At 40.4% G+C, this 21,549-nt stretch overlaps 1 protein-coding gene across 1 annotated transcript in view; it reads left to right on the forward strand.

The window, feature by feature from the left end:
- Positions 1-20,814, forward strand: part of ST6GALNAC5 (ST6 N-acetylgalactosaminide alpha-2,6-sialyltransferase 5) — a gene marked incomplete at both ends in the record, with an annotated part of 67,412 nt that extends 46,598 nt beyond the window's left edge. The window contains 3 exons of the mRNA XM_084265877.1: positions 8,611-9,020; positions 14,160-14,267; positions 20,583-20,814. Of these exons, the coding sequence (XP_084122003.1) occupies positions 8,611-9,020; positions 14,160-14,267; positions 20,583-20,814 (750 nt within the window). The remainder of the gene's footprint in view (positions 1-8,610; positions 9,021-14,159; positions 14,268-20,582) is intronic.
- Positions 20,815-21,549: the final 735 nt, after the last annotated feature.

The following is a 21,549-nucleotide window of genomic DNA, read 5'->3' on the forward strand; positions in this document are numbered from 1 at the left end:
AGAAGCAATGCCATCTTGGCAGGCAGAGCACCATCTCTTGTACTTGATTGTCTAATTAACCCTCAGTGGTAGGTGCATTTCAGTGCTAAATGTTTCCATCCACTGAGTGTTTAATTTTATATTAACCTGCACGCTGACAAACAGACCTGATACAAACATCCTGATCAGATAAGTGTGTTCACTTGTTTATTTTTTCTCATGCTCAGAACTGTGGTAATAGTAAACAATTGGAGAGATGTTTGGAATGCTTGAGACCCTTTAAAAAACCCCTGAATTCAAAATAGTATTTTTCAAATTTACAGTCCAAAACTAGTTAAAATTATAATGATAGATAATTGCAAGCACACAGATTTTTAAACATCTCTTAAAAAGATTTTCTTTTCATCTGTTTTTAATCCAAAACTAAATATACAAATATTTTAGCCCAAAACATGCTCTTTTTCTTCTGTACATATGTACACAGGAGAAATTCCCAGTGACTTTCTATGCCATGTACCTACTGAATCAAATGGATGGTTTGACCAGTTTTTGTTGCCAATCCTTGTTTCCAGCATCTGTCTTTAGTGTCAATACACCAGTGATTACGGAGGCTACCGCGGGATCCGGCTGCAGAGCTGGTGTGACTGTGCACTGTTGAACATGATGCATCCTCAGAAAGACATTTTAATCTGAGGCCCACAGTATCTTCTGGGAAAGAGAAAAATATTTTTAAAATCTGCTTTTTGTTCCCTACTTTCTGATGTGCTTTTAACTCAGGCAGAAGTAAGAGCATACAGAGCAGTCTGGGTTAAAAGCTGATGAAGATCACATTGAAGTAGCCACATGAAAATCGAAAGGCCTCAGAGAACACCATGAGGCTGAACATTTTTGACACTTTTTGAAACAAAGACCTTTGAACAAAATTTTTGAACAAAGACCTTTCAAAGGAATGAGGAGCCTTATTTTTTGTTTCAGTCTGTTTCAACAGGATAGAGAAGTACAAGGCAAAATATATTTTAGGGAAAATTCTCTGCAGGGTCAGAAACTTTCTAGTCAGACGTTTGCTCTTAAATTTCATCTGGCCTGTTCCAGGGACACCCTGCGTGCTGTGCTGAAGTTCTGTTAACACTGGATGCCACTGGAAATGCTTGCCTGTGTCCTTGCAATTGCTATTGCATCACTGCCTTGTAGCAATAATAGTCACAGTGAGAGTTGAGATGCATTTGGATGAGCCAAATAGCGTCACAGAAAGAAACAAGCGCTTGAATTTGAAAACTTAAGCACAGACTTTAAGGATCAGCGATGCTTAGCTGTAAGCTGGGTTAGGTTAAAAAAGCGACCCTGTAAGACTTGAAGCTCCAAAAGAAATATCTTGCACAGCCATGACAAGTGCAGAGAGAGTAGCTGAGGCCTTATGTCCATCAAGCCTCTAAACTGGAAAGAATTGCCAAAACATACCAGAGCAGAAGAGAGAGGAGTTGATGTGAAAACTTTCTAAAGCAAAAATCAGAACTGCTCAATACCTTTTCAGTAGGCTGTTGAAATAATTCCTGTTTTTCTGACACTTCAGTGATAACAATTTGCATAGTTAAGACACCACGCTCGTGGGTTTATTGCATTTTACTACTTTAGCTGCAGAACAAAAGTAAAGCAGTTTGATGTAATATGGATGTCTATTTGCACTTCTTTTAAGATAAACATTAGGCAATAACCATTTCTTTAGAGCCTGTATATTGTTCGTATGATTCTCCCTCTTGTAGAGCAGCTCATGTTCATCAACATGATACATTCCTGCCTGATTTTCCAGTTCTGTCTTTCATTGAGGATATTCTTTTCTTTCTCTGATTGCTTTTTCTTCTTAGGCCATTACTCTAGTTGATAGCTTCAGGTTATCATTGTATCCTATCTCCCTCTCCAATAAGCCTATGATTGATACTAATCTTCCTCATGGGACACATTTATAGGATGCAGGATGGAAACTACTCTCTAAATCTTAGCTTTATATGTGCTGACAATTTGCAAGGTTGCACCTTATATTCACTTCAGGTGGCTTAGGGGAAAACATCAGGACCTGGTAATCATGCTTCCAAATAAGAAGAGAAATGCATTCCAGGTACTAAAAGTTACCTTGCTGTTCAGTCTCCTGTGCTGCTTCTGCTTCTATTTTATGCAACTAGACAGGCCTCTGTTTCTATAGCCAGTGTCCTGTAACCAGACTCATGCCTTTTCTCTCCAGTGAGAGGAGCCATATTTTAATTAATCTAATGGAAGCTTTGACTAGCAGGCAGTCCCCTGAAAAAGAGTTAATGTGCCGGAAAACGCTTCGCACAAGCAGAAGCCTCTTCATTGACTAATGAGCTTAACGGTACTTTTTCTAAGAAAATTATCCCAGTGAATGCTTCATGGGATGCATTTGGTTTTCTATTTTTCTTTCCATAATGTAGCCTCATGTTTTGAAATTGTATGAGAGACATCTAAAGACTTTTTTAAAATAGAAATATTGCATCTTTAGTACAGGTTTTGCAGATGCCCATCAGTATCAGGCAAAATAAAAATATTCTAGTCCTTGGAGGAATAAAACCTGGGGTGCTGTGATCACGAGTGTGATGAATGCTTTTGCTGAAGTTTGGCTATTTCACTGTATCTGTTTATCTGAAGGCAGAGTCCAGTTATGTAATTAACTGGAAAGAATCAATGGGAAATGAAGATGCTAATGTTTCCACAACATTTGCATATTCAAGCTCCACAGTCCAAGAAACAAAGAGAAGTAATAAGAAATTCGTTTGTTTTATCTTTTATCTTTTTAAACAGACATACATTTATCTTTATAAACAGACTTGCCAGACCTTTTTTGAATTGCAAAGTTTTGCTGCAAATGCTTGTTACTTGGATTTGCATAAGGATTAACAATGTTGGGCAGGTGGTATCTCCTAACCCTTTCTGTTTACTTGTGTGATAGTCACTGGGATAGAGTTTTCAAGGCAATCAGTGCTTTTATAAAGTTCAGGGATAATGCTGTTTGTTTTCATGGCAGGTTCTCTTAACATTCCAAAAGTCTAGTTCAACAAAAATTATGTGTATTTTGCTCTTCTTTTCCCCTCTTCAAGAGCTCTGTACCTGCTGCCACCTGTTTAACAACCCATCGACTTTGGGGTTCAATCAAGTACAATGGGAGGAGGAACAGACAGCTATGGGAAAGGACTTGATTGAAAAACATGGGTTTTTCATAAGGGTTAAGGAATGAAAATTTCTGAAAGTTGAGGGGAAGGTCTGACCTAGCCTGGACAGTGCAGAAATTATGCTGCACTCCCTATCTGAACATACGTGTGACAATGTCATGGTCAAATCAAAAGGATCAGAACTTGCTACCACAAAACCCAAACTCCCAGAGACTTGAAAAGTGCAAGTTGAAGTTGGTCAAAACTCTTCAGGCTTGTAAGTTTTGGGTTCTGTTCCAGCTTTTTGTACACAGAAGCATTACTTGAAATATCCCAACATGCATCTGAATGATTGTACAGTTCAGCAAAGACTAGTTTGAGAGCATCAGTTCATAGGGTGTCAGGTAGATGAGACTTAACAATACCAAAGCAAACTTAGTGCCCATATGTTTTTTTCATTTTCAGTTTTTTTCAGACTATTAGAAAGCACTGTTTCAACATGGATACAGAACAAAGCAAAAATTACCAGGGAACTTGCATCATTTTCACAGGATTGTGTCTCCCAGAGTACTTGCATCATGGAAATCACTTCTGAAGTGCACAGATGTACTGCACTGATGAGACAGCTTGAGCCCCACAGCTTGCTGCATTGACTTACAGAAGTTACTTTGCAAACATGAAGCTTCAGGGTTTCTATTCTACTTTAAGGTGGTTTAGGGGAATTTATCAAAGAAAAGCAGATTTGGCTGTACAACTGCCAGTCTTTGAGCGAAAATATTAAGGAAGGAGGCACACCAATAGAAACACAAAGCTTTCTCATGAGGGGTGGATGTAATGGCAAGAGAAGCTTTATATATGTAACAGTGCTGAGTGATAAGGCTCACAGGACCTGGAGCAGCCATTTGTATTTGTGATGTGCCAGCAATGGGCTAGGGATGCCTGGAGCTCTTTTGGAGCTTGGGGTGCCCGTTGTGATGGAGAATATCCTCAAAGCCTGTGGGAGAGGAGAACTGGGAAGGTGCAGCCAGACTCATGGAGCAATGGTCTTGAGCTAGCAGCTTGGGAGAAACCTCAAAGCTGCTCAAAGCTACAAGAAGGTAAAAAGTTAGAACTGAAGCTACCAGGAGAAAATTACTGGCAATGCATTAATTAGTGTTGTTGCCAGTGGCCAGTGACCTAGCAGTCAAAAACAAGTCCTAAGTAATAAATTACATTGAACATTTAGTGAACACAGGGTTCATTAGTGTCAGGTATGAAATGCTGATTAAGTTCTGTGCACAAGGCACAGAACATAAAGCACAAATGCTGAGGTCACGTACAGTGAGTGTCACAAGCAAGCTGGTGTGTTCAGGCAGGGCACAGTGGGCATCAGTAGGGGAGATGTGAAATGCTTGCCACTGAAACTGCCTGCTTTATAACAGAGACAGCCAGACTGCTCTGGGATAAACTCGCTTTCTCCTGAACCAGGAAGACTGTTGCAGCATTTATGTGTACTTTTTAGCTTTTTCAATCATTAATATAGCACTTTACTGAATTAATTCAATTGAAAATGGCAATAGTTTTGCTTTCCTGTACATCAAGCTTCTTTTTTCTACCTCTGCTTTTACTTTAGTGGCTAGTTCGGGGGTTCTTGCAAAGGACCTGTTCTGGTTCAGACAGTTAATACAGAATGAAGAACCCCTATAGCTTTTCATTCCAGATGGGACAGAAGACAAACATGCTGCTGCTGGCTCACAAAATGGCAAGGAGATGCTGCAGTGCAAGAGGAGAACTTAGCTGTCAAGTACCTTATTGATATTTTGCACTTTCAGTCTCAAATGCTTAGGTAAAGGTCATTCATCTAAAAGGAATTTGGATATTCTTTAACCTTTCTCAGCCTCTATTGCTCTCTCCCAATACACTTTGAAGGCATCTGTAGTTTTTCCAGGTGTATCTATGAGGAATGATGGTGTTCATGAACTGACAGGTGGTCTTTTTCTGCTCATCTCAGTAACAAGCTACTCTTCACAGCAGATGATATTTTCTGTGTGTCTCTGGTTTGGTGTTCTTGTTTTGGATTGTTTGGGGTTTTTGTTGTTGTCGTTGGCTGTGCCTAAAATATTCTATTTTTTATTTGTGGAAGGGAAACTTTTATACTGCTGATAATGGAGTGATCTGAACATAGTAGTCTTGAAAGGAGGTCATTAAGTATTCAGTATAGGGAAAAGTGTGTTTTCTACTGTTCCTGATTTTATTGGAGGGAATTGTCTTGTTTTCTAAATCTTGGCTTTTGTAATATCAAAAGACTTCTATAAGGAAAAAAGAAATTGATCAGTTGATTTTTATCACAAAGAAAATAATTATATGTAAGAGCAACATATTTTGAATCAGGAATAACATTTTTCCATTGAATTATTTTTTTTTGAGTAATAAAGCATCTGAAAGTAACACTTTTCTATCATTGGACAACATAGATTTTAAAGTCAATAACAGATTGCTTCAAATGAGAAAATACAGAAACAGCCATGGCATTGCTTTTTGTTTCTGTTCGTCTCTGTGTTGTCATTAAAGACATCAGAGGTGTAGGATGTAACAACAGGCCTTCCTGGGCTATACTCTATGTAAGTGAAAGTTGCCAAGAGTCAAGTTTGCCTCATGACACTTCCAGCAGTGTGAGGTTCACTCCTGTGTCATGGCTTTGGGGTTTTGTTTGGTCTCCCCACCCCCACCCCCCATCACTGTAATAATTACCATAACAGAGAGCCTCGTGCAGAGTTAATGTTCTTCTGGTTTAATGGTCCCTGGTTATTCTCAGGCCATCAACTTTTCCCAGCTGGCCATCAATCCCAGAGAACTGCCTTGTGCCTCCATTATTATTGCTTAAGTAGATGACATCTGTGGTTCAACTGCTGCCTCCCAAGGAGATGATACTGCAGCCAGTAGCTCTTTCCCACCACCACCACCCCCACCCCCACCCCCCCTTGCTTCCAATATTGTCAAAGTATTATAAACAGTTGGTACAGGAATGTTGTGGCTGTTGGCTGTGACTTCCTCTGACAGTTGAGATTTTTGCCTGAAAGAATCCGAGCTGAGTGAAAGTGACTTGCCCAGAGCAGCTACACAGGCTCAGCCCTCATGCATCATTCAAGAAGTAGCCCAGTAATACCTGAATGTTTCAGTCTAAAGACTTTCCCAGGAGGAACAGTGTTCAAACAAGATCTGGGACAGATGTTTTGAGGGGGTGCTAATGTTTATCATTAGGAAATGTTGATGTCTCTCCCTCTCCTTACAAGTTTCCACAGCTCCACTGATGGCTGCTCTTGCTCCCTAACAATTGATGGATTCTCTGGCAGGCTTTTAAAAGAACCAAGTAAGTTGTAGCTCAGTAGCCCAGAAACCAGCAGAGATTGTTTAGGTGAAAATGTCTTGCTATGTGGATATTCAAACCCATGTGAGTTAACATTGGTGTTGACTACATTTCCTTTAACCTCATTAGCACTTCATCTTGCTTTCCCAAGCATGATGATGGAGCAGCTAGTTCACCTTAGAGCCTTTTGCTAGGTAATTCATCAAAGTGGCAGATGAAAGCTTAAAGGAAAATGCATGTAAATACTGCATTAGGAACCTTGGCTCACAAAAGCACGAACATTTCTACCCATATCATTAGCTCTGGATTACAATCCTTATATGTGAAAGCAAAAGGACTTTGTTGTTTGGCAAGATGGAGATACAAAGCTTACAGGCTGTATCATTACACAAATTGTATAGTGTAGTTATTTTGTCTTTAATTAAAAAGCACTTCATCATTCCTTAGCTATTCTCATTGAAAACAAGCTCAGACTGCAAACACTTAACTACCTTCAGAATTAAAACCAAGTTCCTTAACAGTTCCTTTGGATGTTATGGGCCAAAGCAGTTTCAAACAGGGGATTGAGATTATCTCAAATTTATGGTGTATCTTCTTTTCAGGGTTAAACTGCACCTCACAGCACAGTGATTTAGTTATTTCGTTCCCATATACTGTGGTTGATGCTAAATGTAATTATATGTCACCATAACTTCTCATCATGGCTTGGTAAACTCACCAAGTGTACAGCTGGAGAAATGCTAAGCTATGTTTGTAAGGGCGTGAACAAGGAGCTGCCATGGAGAGCCACAGGGTTTGATCGTGAGGCCCTTGTGAAAGATGGGTTTAGGTTGCCAGCACTCCTCAGACCCAATGAATACTGTCCCCTCTTGGGTATACTATAGGGTCAGGACAGTGCCGGAGTGCAGGAGACAACTGCTCTCAGCATGTTGTATGTTCCCTTAGTCACCGGGAAGTTATCAGAATGCCATTCTCTATGGTTAACGATGGCAATAAATTTCTGATGGATGGACCTCCTGAGGGCAGAAGATCAGTTGACTGAAAAGATCATGAACCAACATGGCCAATGAACCTCACGCTGGCAGCAGCCACAGTGCAGGCTGTCTGCCTTTTGTTTTTCTTTTTCCCCCAAAGAAACAATATGACAAGACACATTCTGTAATCTCATGTTACTGGTCTTAAATGCTGCAAGGTCCTGTTTCATGGAGAGCCATCAAGGTGCACACACCTTCTTCAGCATCCAGTTTATTGCATTCTTGGCAGAAAGTAGCACTTTGGGGATACTGTTAACCCTTTGCCCCCTTTCAGGTCTCATGCTGAGCAGCAGATACCTCTTACTGATACCTACATTGGTGGGCTATGTTAGTAATATGATTTATAATGCCTTTTCATTTTCATGAAAGCTTGTTTTACATTCCTGCTTCCATGAGGTCAGGCATTCACTGCACAGGCACCTTCCTGTTCCATTTTACTGGGTTACTTTTAAACATGACTTGACAAGCTAGAAAAAGTTCAGTGCACTCACTGTCATGTGAAATATATGCAGACATTAATGACCAGCTCTGACTGTGGAACCACAAATGAAGTATCAGAGCACTGCAGTGGTTGTGGTACCAACTTGGAGATGCTGTGAAAGGAGTGGTCCAAGGTATAGCTCTCTTCCCTTAGCAAAATGTCCTGACCCCAAGATAGAAACCCTGTTCACAGTTGTGCTTACAGGGACTTAATGATATTTCCTGTACAAGGTCTGAAGAGGAAGCGTCAAGAATACCCCAATTATAGCTCATTTATGGCAAGCAAAAGAAATACAGTCTACAGCAGCTGGGAACAATAGAGAAGCTGCTGTGATTACTGTATATGAAGCAGCAGTGGAAAGGAGGATTTAAACAGTGCACTTAACTCCACAGAGGAACTTCAAGGGCTGTACACCTATACCACATTTTCCCCACCTAGGAAAAGGACAGGTAACATGTCCCCAGTTATTTGGGAAGACTGCTGGGGAAGATTTATGTCAAGTCATCTGAGATTTTTGCTGTAAAAAGATGCCATGTACATGTAAAATACAGTTATCATGTAGTGAATGGGAAGATGTTTACAGCTAATTTTGAAGTATGTATGTCTTTGCAGCCTTTAAAAATGCACTGCAAGAGTTGTGCACTGGTAACCAGCTCTGGACACCTTCTGGGAAGTAAACAAGGTGACAGAATCGACGAGACAGAATGCGTCATCCGAATGAATGATGCCCCTACTCGAGGTTATGGAAGAGATGTGGGAAACAAAACGAGCCTTCGAGTCATTGCGCACTCCAGTATTCAGAGGATTCTGCGAAATCGTAATGAACTCTTAAATATGAGCCACGGTGCCGTGTTCATCTTCTGGGGCCCCAGCAGTTACATGAGGCGAGATGGTAAAGGCTTAGTCTATAACAACCTGCAGCTGATGAATCAGATACTGCCGCAATTAAAAGCATATATGATTTCTCGCCACAAGATGCTTCAGTTTGATGACCTATTTAAACGGGAAACTGGGAAAGACAGGTGAGAACTTACGTGGATGCATTTGGGGGATGTCATTCAGTGGTGAAATAATGTAGTTTATATATACCAATTTCAGACCTGCTCAGAGGGACCATCACACACACATTAAATCCTCTGCCTCATGAGCTGTAATGTGGTATGACATGCCAAATAACATCACTTGTAACATAAGCAAAAAATATGCATCAAAATAATTTGTATGCAGCGTTGCCTCATCAACTTAAGAGTTACCAGAATCTGGATGTACTGTTTATACAGCCAAGGAGGCAGGAGCTCTTTAAATCTCACTTTGGGGTAACATACCTGGAAGCTTTTTTACTGATTGTGAGAAATCAGAATGGATGGGTTATGTTTTCTTATAGAGGAAATGCCACCATTCAGTGAATTATAATAGCTGTTTATTGAATTTAAGCATTCTTGGAACATTGCAGCTGTAAAGCTTCTTGTAAAACAAATAAACATTAGTCATACATTAGGTGCTTCAGAACAGTTCATCTTACATTTCCAACTGGGAAAAGGGAAGTTATTATGATACTTATGTCTTTATGAGACTCTTAATGTCTTACAGGCTGATCTTCAAATCAGATTTTTAATAAGTGACCCACTGCAGGACTTGAGCATTTCCACATATAACATTTGAAAATGGGCATTTAAACCAAAGGCTTCCTAGCAAGAAATACATTTATTTTTAATGAACTCCTATTTTTTATGCATTAAATATGCTGCTGTAAAAATGGAACAGGCCCCCCCCCGAAGGTACAAGTAAAAGAGGTAGGTTTGTTGTGCTAACTCAGAGTGAAATTTTCTAACTTCACCAAATTATACATACACCTGGAGCTGGGCTCGATCCTCTTCTGGACAGGGAGGACTCAAGAGCACACACTTTGTTTTCTGGGCTGCACAACAAAGGTAAGATGTTGATGGCAACTGTATCTGCACATGGCATTTACTCCCTTTTTCTGTGAAGCCAAGCATGGTTCATTTGCAAAGCTCTATTCAGTTACAGGGGATCAAACCTCACATCAGATTGTTGAATGAGAAGCTCACAAGAGCAGTTAGTAACTTGGTTTCTTGCCATTAAAGGTCCTTTTCAAACATCAAATCTCTCTGCCAGAATGAGGAAGAAAGGTACTAGGGGAGCTACCCTTCCAGTTCTGATGTGCTACAGTCATTTCCAGGTTTGTTCACCAGAGCAGAGCGAAGTGAGAAGGTTACAATCTATGGGAATTAAGCATTTGAACCCTTCAAGAAAAGTGTGAGGTAGTATCTGTATTCTTGGTCTTTACAAAGGCGTAGAAGTTAACAAAGCTGTAGTTGCACTGTCCCTGGGTCGCCACCAGCCCTGCACACAAGGAATACACGCTGCCGCTTCCTTTCCTGGGTAATTCTCAGTGCAAAACCACTTGCAGGGCCCAGTTTTGAGGAACAGTTTACCTCCTCTGCTTCAGCCTGGGCAGTTCTGCCATAGGGAGCTGGGGTCTCATGCTTTTCCTGACACGTGTTATGCCATTTCAGGCAAGCTGCTCTCTGGTTCTGCATCACCTGCCCGGAGCAGGAGGCCTACAGCTGTGTGTGCTGTAAAAGTGTTTCTTTTCCTGCACAGGCATCAGGCTCAGTTGTGGCTCCTGAAATATTCTTAAAGCATATGAGACATTAATGACATTATAACACATTTATAGTGGACTCAGTAGTGAGCACACTGAACTCCCAGTGTGAATCAAGGGCACCTGGATGCTCACAAAATTCAACCTTGTGAACAGGTCCTGTTGCTTTTAAAAAAAACTGCAGGCTCTGCTGTGTATGAACTGCTCCTTTAGAGGGCACATACAGCATACTTGAAGGACTGAGAAGATTAAAACAGCAGATGAAAATAAATGAATAGGCAGCACAGAAAGAGAGAGGGAAGATGAAAAGAAACACGGGTAGGAAGGAATTTGTAAGGGAAGAAAATTTATGTAGCTGTGGGGGCAGGAGCAGAACATTGTACAGCCCAGAATGTTGCTGTTCCCTGGGAGGCTTCTGCTGAGCTCTTGACATTATTGCCTGCAAAAAACAAAGGAGGGAGAGAGAAGCCTGATTGCAAGGTTGCAATAATCAAACCATTCATTTCTGTCTTGAAAATGATGATAAAAAAGGTAATTGGATGTATTGTGCTTTTCAAAAAAAAAAAAGCTGATTTTGAAATGAAGGGAAACCTTCAGAAAACATTGCCAGTTAAATAGCATGGTGAATGACAAAGGCTGCAGAGCAATATACTTGGTATTATAAAGTAACTGTACTTGAAAATAACTTTATAATTGAATAAGGGTACATTAAGAAAATATGGTTCAGAACCAATATTATAGTAATTAGATAAAGGAAGCATAAATGAAATAACTGCAGGAAGAGTATTTCCATAGAGATTATAAATGAGATTTTGGTGGAGCAGAAAGGCCTTTAATTGTAATTTAGTGTGCACTACAGAATTATCAGCACAGTGTGTTAGTTCATCGTATAAAGGAATATCTGATAATTTCCCCTAATAAGCACATGACAGTTCTTCATATTCTTTCATTACAGCTGATTAGGTATAAAAACAGTATTCTTTTGTTGGACTCTTGTTCAGATCTTTTATGAACAGGCAAGACACTGCAGCCCTGTTTCTATACAGCTGTCCTTACAGACATGGTATTTAAAGAGGCCAAAGTGGTACTTGACTAAGTTTTTAAATCTTTATTTCATTGTTTAACTTTCAAGTTAGTTTTCAGTTATTGAAAACACTAAATTACAGCATAAGAGTGTGTAAGCAAAAAGAAAACTAACCCAGCAGGCAGTCTAGCTAGGCTGCCTGAGCTGTGCAAAGCCCAGCCACGTCGGTCATGGTGTAGACAGAACTGCTCCCTCAGCTTTGGAAGGGAAGGTCTTGTGCAGCTAAACCAGTGTCCCTGCACAAGCTCCAAAGTGCTCTTAGCCTGAACACGTTCCTGAATTACCTAACAATTCAGAGGCTTATGTGGCATGAAAGCAAATATTTTAGGCTTTTCCTTACCTTTCCCTTTCCTAATAATTTTGAGACAAAAATTATTTACTGTTTTGTATTGTTGCAGTGCCTGAAGGCCTCTGCTGAGCTTCTGACCCAGCTATGACATTGTGACAAATTGTACCACCACCCCCCAAGCTCAAGTGCAAATTCAGAAAATAAATAAGGCCCCATAATTGGAACTAATGAGATGCTTAAATCATGTTATTCTCCAAATGCTAGCTTAGCCTGAAAGTCTTTTTGTCAGGAGCAGTGAAAATGTATGTTTCAGGAGTTCATACATTACCAGGTGACCCACAAAGGACAGGAGAGGAAATTACCTAGGCTCCCCAGCATCCTTCAGGCATTTTGGGTTAAAGAATTCCCTTATGTTTAGAAGTGTGGAAAACCTTGGTACAAGGCATTCCTCAATCTGACAGTGTTCAATACATCTCCCTGTTACTGCCCTGTAGGTGACCTACTTGGAACTGACTCGTTCAGCATCAGCTTGGGAAGCTGCATGGTGGGCTATTGCCTGTGGAATTACATATTAGTGATTGCTGACATCTTCATGCAATGGCTGCTGTGGTTTCAGGTCCTTGCTCCCAGGACTGTTGTGCATTCCACTGTCATTGGGTAAATGTAAAAGATGGCCATGGAACAGGTTAGCACCTGGCATTCCCAGGTGACTGCTCACAAAATTTTCAGGTGTCATGTAGATAGATTCAGGTGTGGTGGAATGGGATCCATGTAGGTCCATATTAGTGCAATCTGACACAGCATACAAGCCATCCAGGAGCCTGCACTTGCTCCCACAGTGCCTCAGTTTTAGTAAGAGATGCAAAGAGAGCCAGTCACTGTGACAGGCTGTCATCAGGAATCTGAGCCCTTTTTGGACACATGACCTTCCCTTCCAGTGGGGGTTTCCTAGCTAAGTGAGGAGCCATTAGGGACCTGCTGTCTCCTTCTTTAACAGTATTTAAAAGGAGACCTCTGAGTAAACATGTTTTCTTTGGACCAAATGCTCAAATTTATGTGCCTCCATGTCTAATAGAGGTGCCTAATTTGGTCCTGGAGGGCTGCCCCGTAATGTGCCTTTGAGGCACGTTTAAGATGTGCATTGGCATTTCATTGACCCTCCTGTTCTAAGACTGACAGCCCTTCCCTGGTGTAAGGATAGTGCAGGAGCTATCCCAGGACTGGGACTTCAGTGCGTGTGCCAGGCAACCAGTAACCATTACAGTACCCAGCTCTGGCCCACTAAACAGCAAAAGGAAGAGAAAACGTTACTCTTGCCATTTTGCAGATAAGAAACTATGAAGCAGCAAAATTTAAGCAGCTTTGCTAAATCTCTTAAATCATGGAGGTATCTCCTATTTTACATAAATAATACTGGGATCACTTGTGCTTCTTTAAAGGTTTGTCCCAGCCTGCAGAGACAGCCAGGAGAGGCTGTCACAGAGGGCTCCCTTGCAGCCCTCACTCATGTTCAGAGGTGCCAGCAGGCAGGAACAGGACTCTGTCAGGCAGGCGGGTAGCACCTAGGAGGAAGGTTTCCCTGTCCTAAGGCACAGGCATAGCTGCAGCTAAGAGTCTGCTGCCAGCAGTCACAGTGAGTAGCTGGGAGTTTCTAGAAACCAAATCATGGGTGGGATAGGAGAAAGATAGTTAGATGAAGCACTCGGGGTAAGATCTCGCTCCAGCAGACAGGCTCCTCTCTGTGCTGTCAGAGGCAGCATTTTAAGCAGCTCTCTCCATTCTCCATGATGTGCCTTCCCAAGAACTTAAGTAAGCTCCATTAGGTGATTATAGATGTGTATCTATGTAGCAGAAGAATAAAAATACAGGACATGAAGTTTCAGTCACTTACTTAAGTTAAACTTGCCAGAAGGTCAGCTAAATGCTAATACTGCTGTGCCCAAAATTACCTGCACTGAGGGCAGCTTCTGCACAGGTTAGTCCACTGACAGAAGACACTAGCAAAATCATGAAACGATGAACAAGCGAGTAGTCTTGGTTGCCCAATTTTCATAACCTTTCACAAAAATGGGGAAGGAAAACAAAAAAATGTCCAGAAATTGCTTCAGTTATCTCACAAATTATTTGTTAGCCTAGAAACTTAATTATGTTTTTGCTTTCAGGAAGATATCCAACACTTGGCTCAGCACGGGCTGGTTCACAATGACTATCGCGTTAGAGCTGTGTGACAGGATAAATGTTTATGGCATGGTGCCACCGGATTTCTGCAGGTAGGATTTCTTTTGGAACCATTATTAACCAACAAGCTTGAACGTTACAGATAAATAACTGAATCTTTTAATTTTTTTCTCTGCAACATGTCTTCAGTCCTCTTAAAGCAATTAGTTAACATGTCCCAAGATCTGATTGTGAAAACAACAAACAGCATTTAATTATGTTATATAAAATTTTTAAAACATTTGTTTGTAGTGTGTGAGAATTAATCCATCTTCATGGTTTCTTTTAGTCTCTGAATATTTATCAGCTAAAAGTAATGCAATAATTTACATGAAATTAATCTGAAAAAAAAGAATACTAGAAAATACTGCTTTGGTTTTGAATATATCCCCCCAGTTAATAAAGGAACAGAGTTCTTACAGTGACTAGTTTCTAAATTGAACTGAAGGTGGTTGTATCTCTGTCACATAAACCCCAGTTTCCCAGTAAACTTGCTTCCTTAAGTAATCCCCACCAAAAAAAAAAAAAACCCAAACAAGTTTCATACTGTGCATCAGTGATAGAGGGAAACAGTCTTCAGGACTTCTGGTATTGGACCAAATCACGTTAGCCACATGATGCAAAGCACTGATCCACTATAAATTCACACATATTTGCTTTACATCAGTAATCTTTATGCTGACTACAGTATTGCCTACCCATCCATTACTAGGTCTTTGAGAAAAACATGGTTACATGCCCACACCTAGTCCTTGATCCCATCTGCACTGTGAGCTGACCCAGCAACACACAGAACTGATACTGGCACCCTGTAACAATGACATCAGTGTAACATTTCATCACCTGCTCCTGAATCCCTTTGACTAGGCATTACTTGCTTGGACTTTTTGTTGTGAATTCAGTCTAGTTCATTGACTAATTCAAGATGCCTTTCAGAGGCAAGGGGAGCAGGACTGCAGGGACAGGATAGCTCATCTATCAAAGAACAGGACTGCTTTGACTTTCTTCTCAGCACTGGAAAAGATCATTCTGGAATCTGCGTTTGTCCTGAGCACACAGTAGAAATCCCTGAAGAAATTACAGTATAAAATGTCAACACTAAAATCCACTTTGTAAGAATATCTACAAATTATAACAAAACACTGATGATAAATGCTGTGATGTGCTGCCAGATTTCATCACGAATTCTCCAAGGAAAACAACAAACTAGATCAGGTATTTCAGACAACATAAATACCTTCCACAGCACAACGTTTCAGTTGGCCAAGACACACCTCCCCAGTTTCTGTCTTAATCCACAAGTGTCTGTATTCCAGTGGCACATGGAAGCAGTTCTTAAATAAACTGATGATCTAAAAACGCAGAAGACAGCAATTCACTGTAAAGCAATGCTCAATCCTACCATTTCAGGCAAAGTCAGATTACTTTAGATACACACACTTAATTTACAACCACCACCACAACTGTTTTTAAGAGAGGTGAAAATTGTCCCTGAGACGTATGAAAGGCTTTCATAGACTGGATACGCTACAATCAGAAGGATGTAATGTTAAATTATAACACAAGAAAGGCTGTAATCAATCCCACCACTGATACATGTAATAATGCATACAGCCAGCATTAAAAAAAATGTAACATAACAGTACATGGTTGTAAAGAAGGAAAAGGTTATTTCTCAATCAAAAAAATATAGTGTCTTTCCTTCCCCAAATGATGAAGGGGAAAACTAATTCCTGTGCCTGGAAGAAGCTATCTATGAGGAGCGATGAAAATAACCTCTTGCCATAAATACAGGAAACTTCTTGGTTTCTCTTCAGCCACTCATTAAGAAGTTAAACAGTGCTTTCTTTCAAAGACAGCAGAATAGCAGAAATAAAGAAATATTCTATAGTTTTCATCCATATTTCCTGTTTTTCAGTCAGACAAAATACAAATCTACCATTTAAAAAATTAAAAAAATAAACCCAAAAGACCAGAAAACCCTACCTCTCTCACGTGTGCATGAGATGGTATATGCACTTCGGTTGGATGTGCAACTACAGAATCATTAAGAGTAAAAAAATAGATCACAAAACCCCTTGTTTCTATTCAGAGTTAATATAACGAATTTACAACTTCAGCAGATACCCATTATTTTTTAAGTATTAATTTGTGGAGTAAGTAATGAGTGTGGGTGATCACTGTCATGGAACTAAATTAGTATCACATCTGTAACGTGAAGGACATCTCAAAGGTATTGTGAATATCATACTGTTGATTCTGCAACAAATTATCTTAAGATCATTAACCAAATTGCTTCTCACCCGAGCAGGAAAAATAGGCTAGTGAAGGAGTCTGGAGTAGAGACTAAAAGATTTGTCACTATTAATTGCAACAACGTGTTTTAGATTCATTTCTATTTATTTTCAGTGGACATTGATTTTTATAGCTGAACTGGAATTGGTGACCTGATCATTATACATTTCTGGTACTTTACAGCAAAGCTCTACGTAATACCAAATCCCTTTACCCTGCTACAGAGTTACGCTGTAGTAAGGGTTAATGGCTTTGATTTTGCTGTTAAATACACCCAACTTTCACCTTCAACAGTAAGGTGAGACTTTTGCTTCCATGGACATTCCAAAGATTTTGGAAAGCATGTGCACCTCTCACTCTTCTCACTCTTCAAGCCATCTTACTGTATTTTTTCCAGTGCCCAGGGATCTGATGATAGCCTTTGCTGGAGCAAACTAGCACCCCAGATGGGAAGCATTTCCTGCTCTGAGCTCCCTTTGGCAGCCTGCCATATGCACAGGACTCTCTCCTGAACTGGGGCATCAAGGATTTTCCTCTTGCCTCCCTCAGCAGCCAGACTGCGATGCACAAATAGCACCACAATTCCTGAAGGCTCTGCAGTGCTTTTCTTTGTGGCTGCTCAGCAGCATCAGTGGCAAGGACACAGATAAGCCCTACTGCAGTCCCTGTCCACTGGAGTATTGGCAGCAGTGAGAGCTTGGTTCCTTGCAGGTTTCTCTGGGTACTCGTGCACACAAGGAAGACTCAGGGTGTTGGTGAGAAGAGCCCTTTTTTACCCCTCTCCTCTTCATGGGTCTTCTGGAACTCACAGAAACTTAAAGCTTAATTCTGAGCCTTATTTTAACTAATGTGAGTAATTTTTGTTCCAATTAAGAAGCCAGATCATTTTCCTATAAGAATCATTTGACTGCCAGGCCATTTCCCATCTGTGATAATTTGCCTGAAAACTGGCATTTGAAATCCTTTAATTTATTCCTCTGGGTACAGCTTTTAAATCTAGTGTTTTTTACCTCCCTCTCTCCACTTTCAATTGCTTTAAATCAAGTGCAAAGAAGCAGTTGTTGCTAGTTACATTCCCTGGAGCATATGAGGGACTTGATGGTAGAAGATGTGCTCACAGGATTGTAAACTGTATAGGAGATAGTCACGCCCTTTGGTCCATACCCCTGGATCTCACCTCGTTACCTTAACAGCTTAATAACAAAATACATAAATGGTCTGGAGGTCAAGGAAATTAAATCCTGAGAATAGAAAGCAAAACATTATCCAGAAATCCTTAGAGTCCTGGCACAGTGCTTGCCCATCACTCAACATGTTAATGACACTTTATTCACCCTTCAAAATGTGAATTATTTCATAAAGCGTGTGACTATGTATAGTTTTAGTGCGCTGATTTATAACAGCCCTTAATTAGTAAAGGAAGAGGTTGACCAGAATGTGACACGGGATGGCCTTGTTTTTCTGCCTTGTTTCTTTCGAGCCAAGCACTGTTTGCTGTATTTTCAGCTTTCACTGTGGGTAGATACCATCTGTGGGAAAATGTGCACTGAAGTGGCAAACAGTAGATGACTGACATTGGGTACAAGCACTTACACGGTTGCTGTGCTGGCAGGCTATTAGGCAGGAAGTATAGTGTATATTTTACAGAAGAACTTTCCTAGATTCCTCCCAGCTGTGACATTAATATGCATGCAAAGTCTGACAAAATACTGATTAATGTCCAGTATCAGTCGGTGATAAAACAGCATCTGTTTTAATGTTAATAAATGAGGTGGCAAGCAATTTCCGCACAGAAATTACTCATGCATTTCATCTGCTGGTGACACCAGCTAATTGCAGAGTTAGAAGATAACACAGTACAGTTAATTTGGGTTACGGTGTAGTTACTGGAGCCAGAGTTCATATCCATACCTTACTAGCATGCCATCTAGGGGAATCCACAACTCCCACAAAAGGAGAAAGACTTCAGACAAAACATCTTAGGTACCCGACTGCCTTTCTGAGCTCCTAAATCTGCAATATTCTGTAAACTCACCTCAGCCTTCTTAAAAAGCGGGGTGGGGTAGGGCAGGGCAGCAGAGGGGATCCCAACCAAATGGCCTAGAGGATCTGGGGCTGGCAGCCTCACAGGTTCACGCTGCAGTGCTGGGTCCTGAGCTCCTCAGTCAACTTCCTCTGTGACTGCGTTTGTTCCAAGTCTGTTGGAGATACAATTTCAGTCTACTAATCCTGACGTTAAAGCAGTAAATACTCACCAAGCAATACAGGTTCACCCTCAAGAACACAGGAGTAAAATCCAGCTTCAGCGCAGAAAGAAAGAGCAGACTCAACGAGAGGCAGAGACCTATTTGTTGAGTAGTTCTTAAGAAAAAATAAATCACACTAGAATGTATCCTGTTAGATTTGCAGTAACCATACAAATGATTCATTTAAGAGATTATCATAAGAGGTCCCATGTATCAAAAAAGGATGAGAAAAATTAATTGAAGATTGAGATCTAATAGCTGTAGCTAAAAAAAAAAGTATTAAATTTCTATATGAAGGGTATTTTTTACATTGCAAATATGTTTTCCATAGGTGAGGTACTGAAGGATTTCTTTTCGCTCTCTTATATATTCTGGTGAGAATATATACAGTAAATTTAGAATCCATCTTATTCTAAAAATGTAATTTTATTGTTATTCTGGTCTTGTGAGATTGATCACCGTGTTGTGTTACCAGGAAGCTAGATTGATTGAATTAAAACGTTAATCTAAGTTGCAAAGGGAAGGCAGCAGCAGAATCATACATTACCACTGCATCCACAGTATGGGTAATGGCAAAACAAGAAAAATTAGAGAATTGCGTAGGTGACAGAATTACACAGTAAAAATAATGACCAGGACAGAATACTGACAGATTGTGGATGCATTCAATTGAAAGTGAGCTTAAACATTAGCTCTTCAAAATGAAAATAATAAACTATATTAGAGCTGACAGCCCTGAATCTGCATGAGATTTCTTGCTCTGTACCAGGGTCCTGTTCAGCTCAGGCTTTAACACAGAGCAGTTCCGAGGCTTCACTAAGTGGTAACATTTGGATTAACTTTACTGCCACTGCTAAATAGTTTGCTGGTAGCAACTGTGGAGAACATTGGGTAACTCTGCCTGGGACAGCTCCCTCTCTTTGAATTTACCACAGAGACGGTTGTACAAGTTCTTGTCAATCCAAAATGCTTGTGCCCAAACTAAAAACATAATGGGTACAGTTTCATGTAAAGAATAAAACAAAAGGAGAACAAATCACTCTGGCTTATTATAATACAGATGTGCTTTTTACAGAATGACATGTCAAAATGTTGAGGTTAAAACTGCTAAAATGAACTTTATCCTAAATATCTAATTGGTCTTTGGCATATCCTGCGTGTCATCACACGAGTCCTGCATCTCTTGCTGGTTAATGCCACTGAGCTCACAAGGTCAGAAGGAGACTATGGGTGAATGGTTTTAATTTTTAGCTCAGGTACATGAAAGTTGCCACTGTGAAATGAAAAAGAACTCATTTGTGCATCAGAGGTTTGATTATGAGCCCAGCAACAGCAGACTGTATCGCTGACCTGGCATGCAGATAGGGGCATTGAAGCTGTGCACTCAGAACCTCACGCACCATGCTGGGAGTGTTCCGCTGAGCTGATGTGACACAGATAACCACCTCCCCTCTATCTTCCCCTTCTCTTTCTTCCCCCAGTTCAGTAAACACCTCTGCAAGGCCTTTTACAAATCACAATCTAGATAGAAATCTCTTTTAAGCAGTTTGCTGCAAATTTCATAGCAGTAACACAGCCCTGCAGCACTCTCCCTTGTTTTTGATTTAACTGGGAGGAGGGGATTAAAGGAGAGCAATAGAAAGAGCAAAGAAAACACCTTTGCCCCATTCTCCTGTGTTAAATATGCAAGAAAAATACAGCTACCTAGAAATTTGGTTTAACTGGGAGAAAATGTGGATTTGAGCCCATCAGCTTATTAAAGATAGGATCTTTTCAATCTGTAAAAAGGAACATCTCGGGCTTCCATCTATTTTCTTTCTTCCACAGGGATCCTAATCATCTTTCAGTACCTTATCATTATTATGAACCTTTGGGACCTGATGAATGCACAATGTACATTTCACATGAGCGGGGACGAAAGGGCAGCCATCATCGTTTCATCACAGAGAAACGAGTGTTTGAGAACTGGGCACGGACATTCAATATTCACTTCTTCCAACCAGACTGGAAACCAGAACCACTCACTGTAAGTCAGCCTGGGATTAAACCTGTGGCCTGAGGGATGAAGGCACAAGACCACAATCACAGTCACTCACTGTGTCAGCTTTCAGGGTGTTGGACCTTCTGGCACAGTTGAGGCAACCTAGAGGAGAAGGGTAACAGGATCTGAGCTGATAACTGCGACAACAGTCAGGAAGTTACAAGGAAGGAGCAGAGTGTATCCAGGGGACTGTCTGTCAAACTGTATTAATCCAGTATATAGCCTTTTTTTGGCCATCTGACTTCCTGTATGTGTATGTGATTTGTGAAAAACAACTTGAGTATCATTACCGGGATGGTTAATTCATTATGGGTTTTTAAAGTACAATGCCACTGGATTTTCATAGTGACAACTTAGGGTATTTATTTAATGGAGGTTTTTGTGCAACCTCGGCCAGTATTTTTCTAATTCACAGCTCTGTGGTTGTTTATCTTTCATAATCTTTCAAATCCAAAATTAATATTGCTGATGGTTTGAAAGGCCTAGCTTTTTATTTATACAATTTGTTTGAAAAATATGATTCTATGTAGCATGTAATTAATATTTGATCTGGAAGTGTTGCATTTCTTTTAAAAATTTTGGGCTCTGTTCCAGCCTAAAGCCTTTAACAGCAAGAATGGTCCCATGTGCAGATCTAGCTAAATTTACATTCCAACATCTCATGTTAATATGAAAATGGTAGTGAAAATTCTGTTTGATATTAATGTGCATTTGCTGCTGTGCTGTCAAGCTGCTGGTTTTTTAATTAGGGGA

This window comes from Gallinula chloropus, assembly GCF_964237585.1.
Source record: "Gallinula chloropus genome assembly, chromosome: 6".
NCBI classification, from domain to species: Eukaryota; Metazoa; Chordata; class Aves; order Gruiformes; family Rallidae; genus Gallinula; species Gallinula chloropus.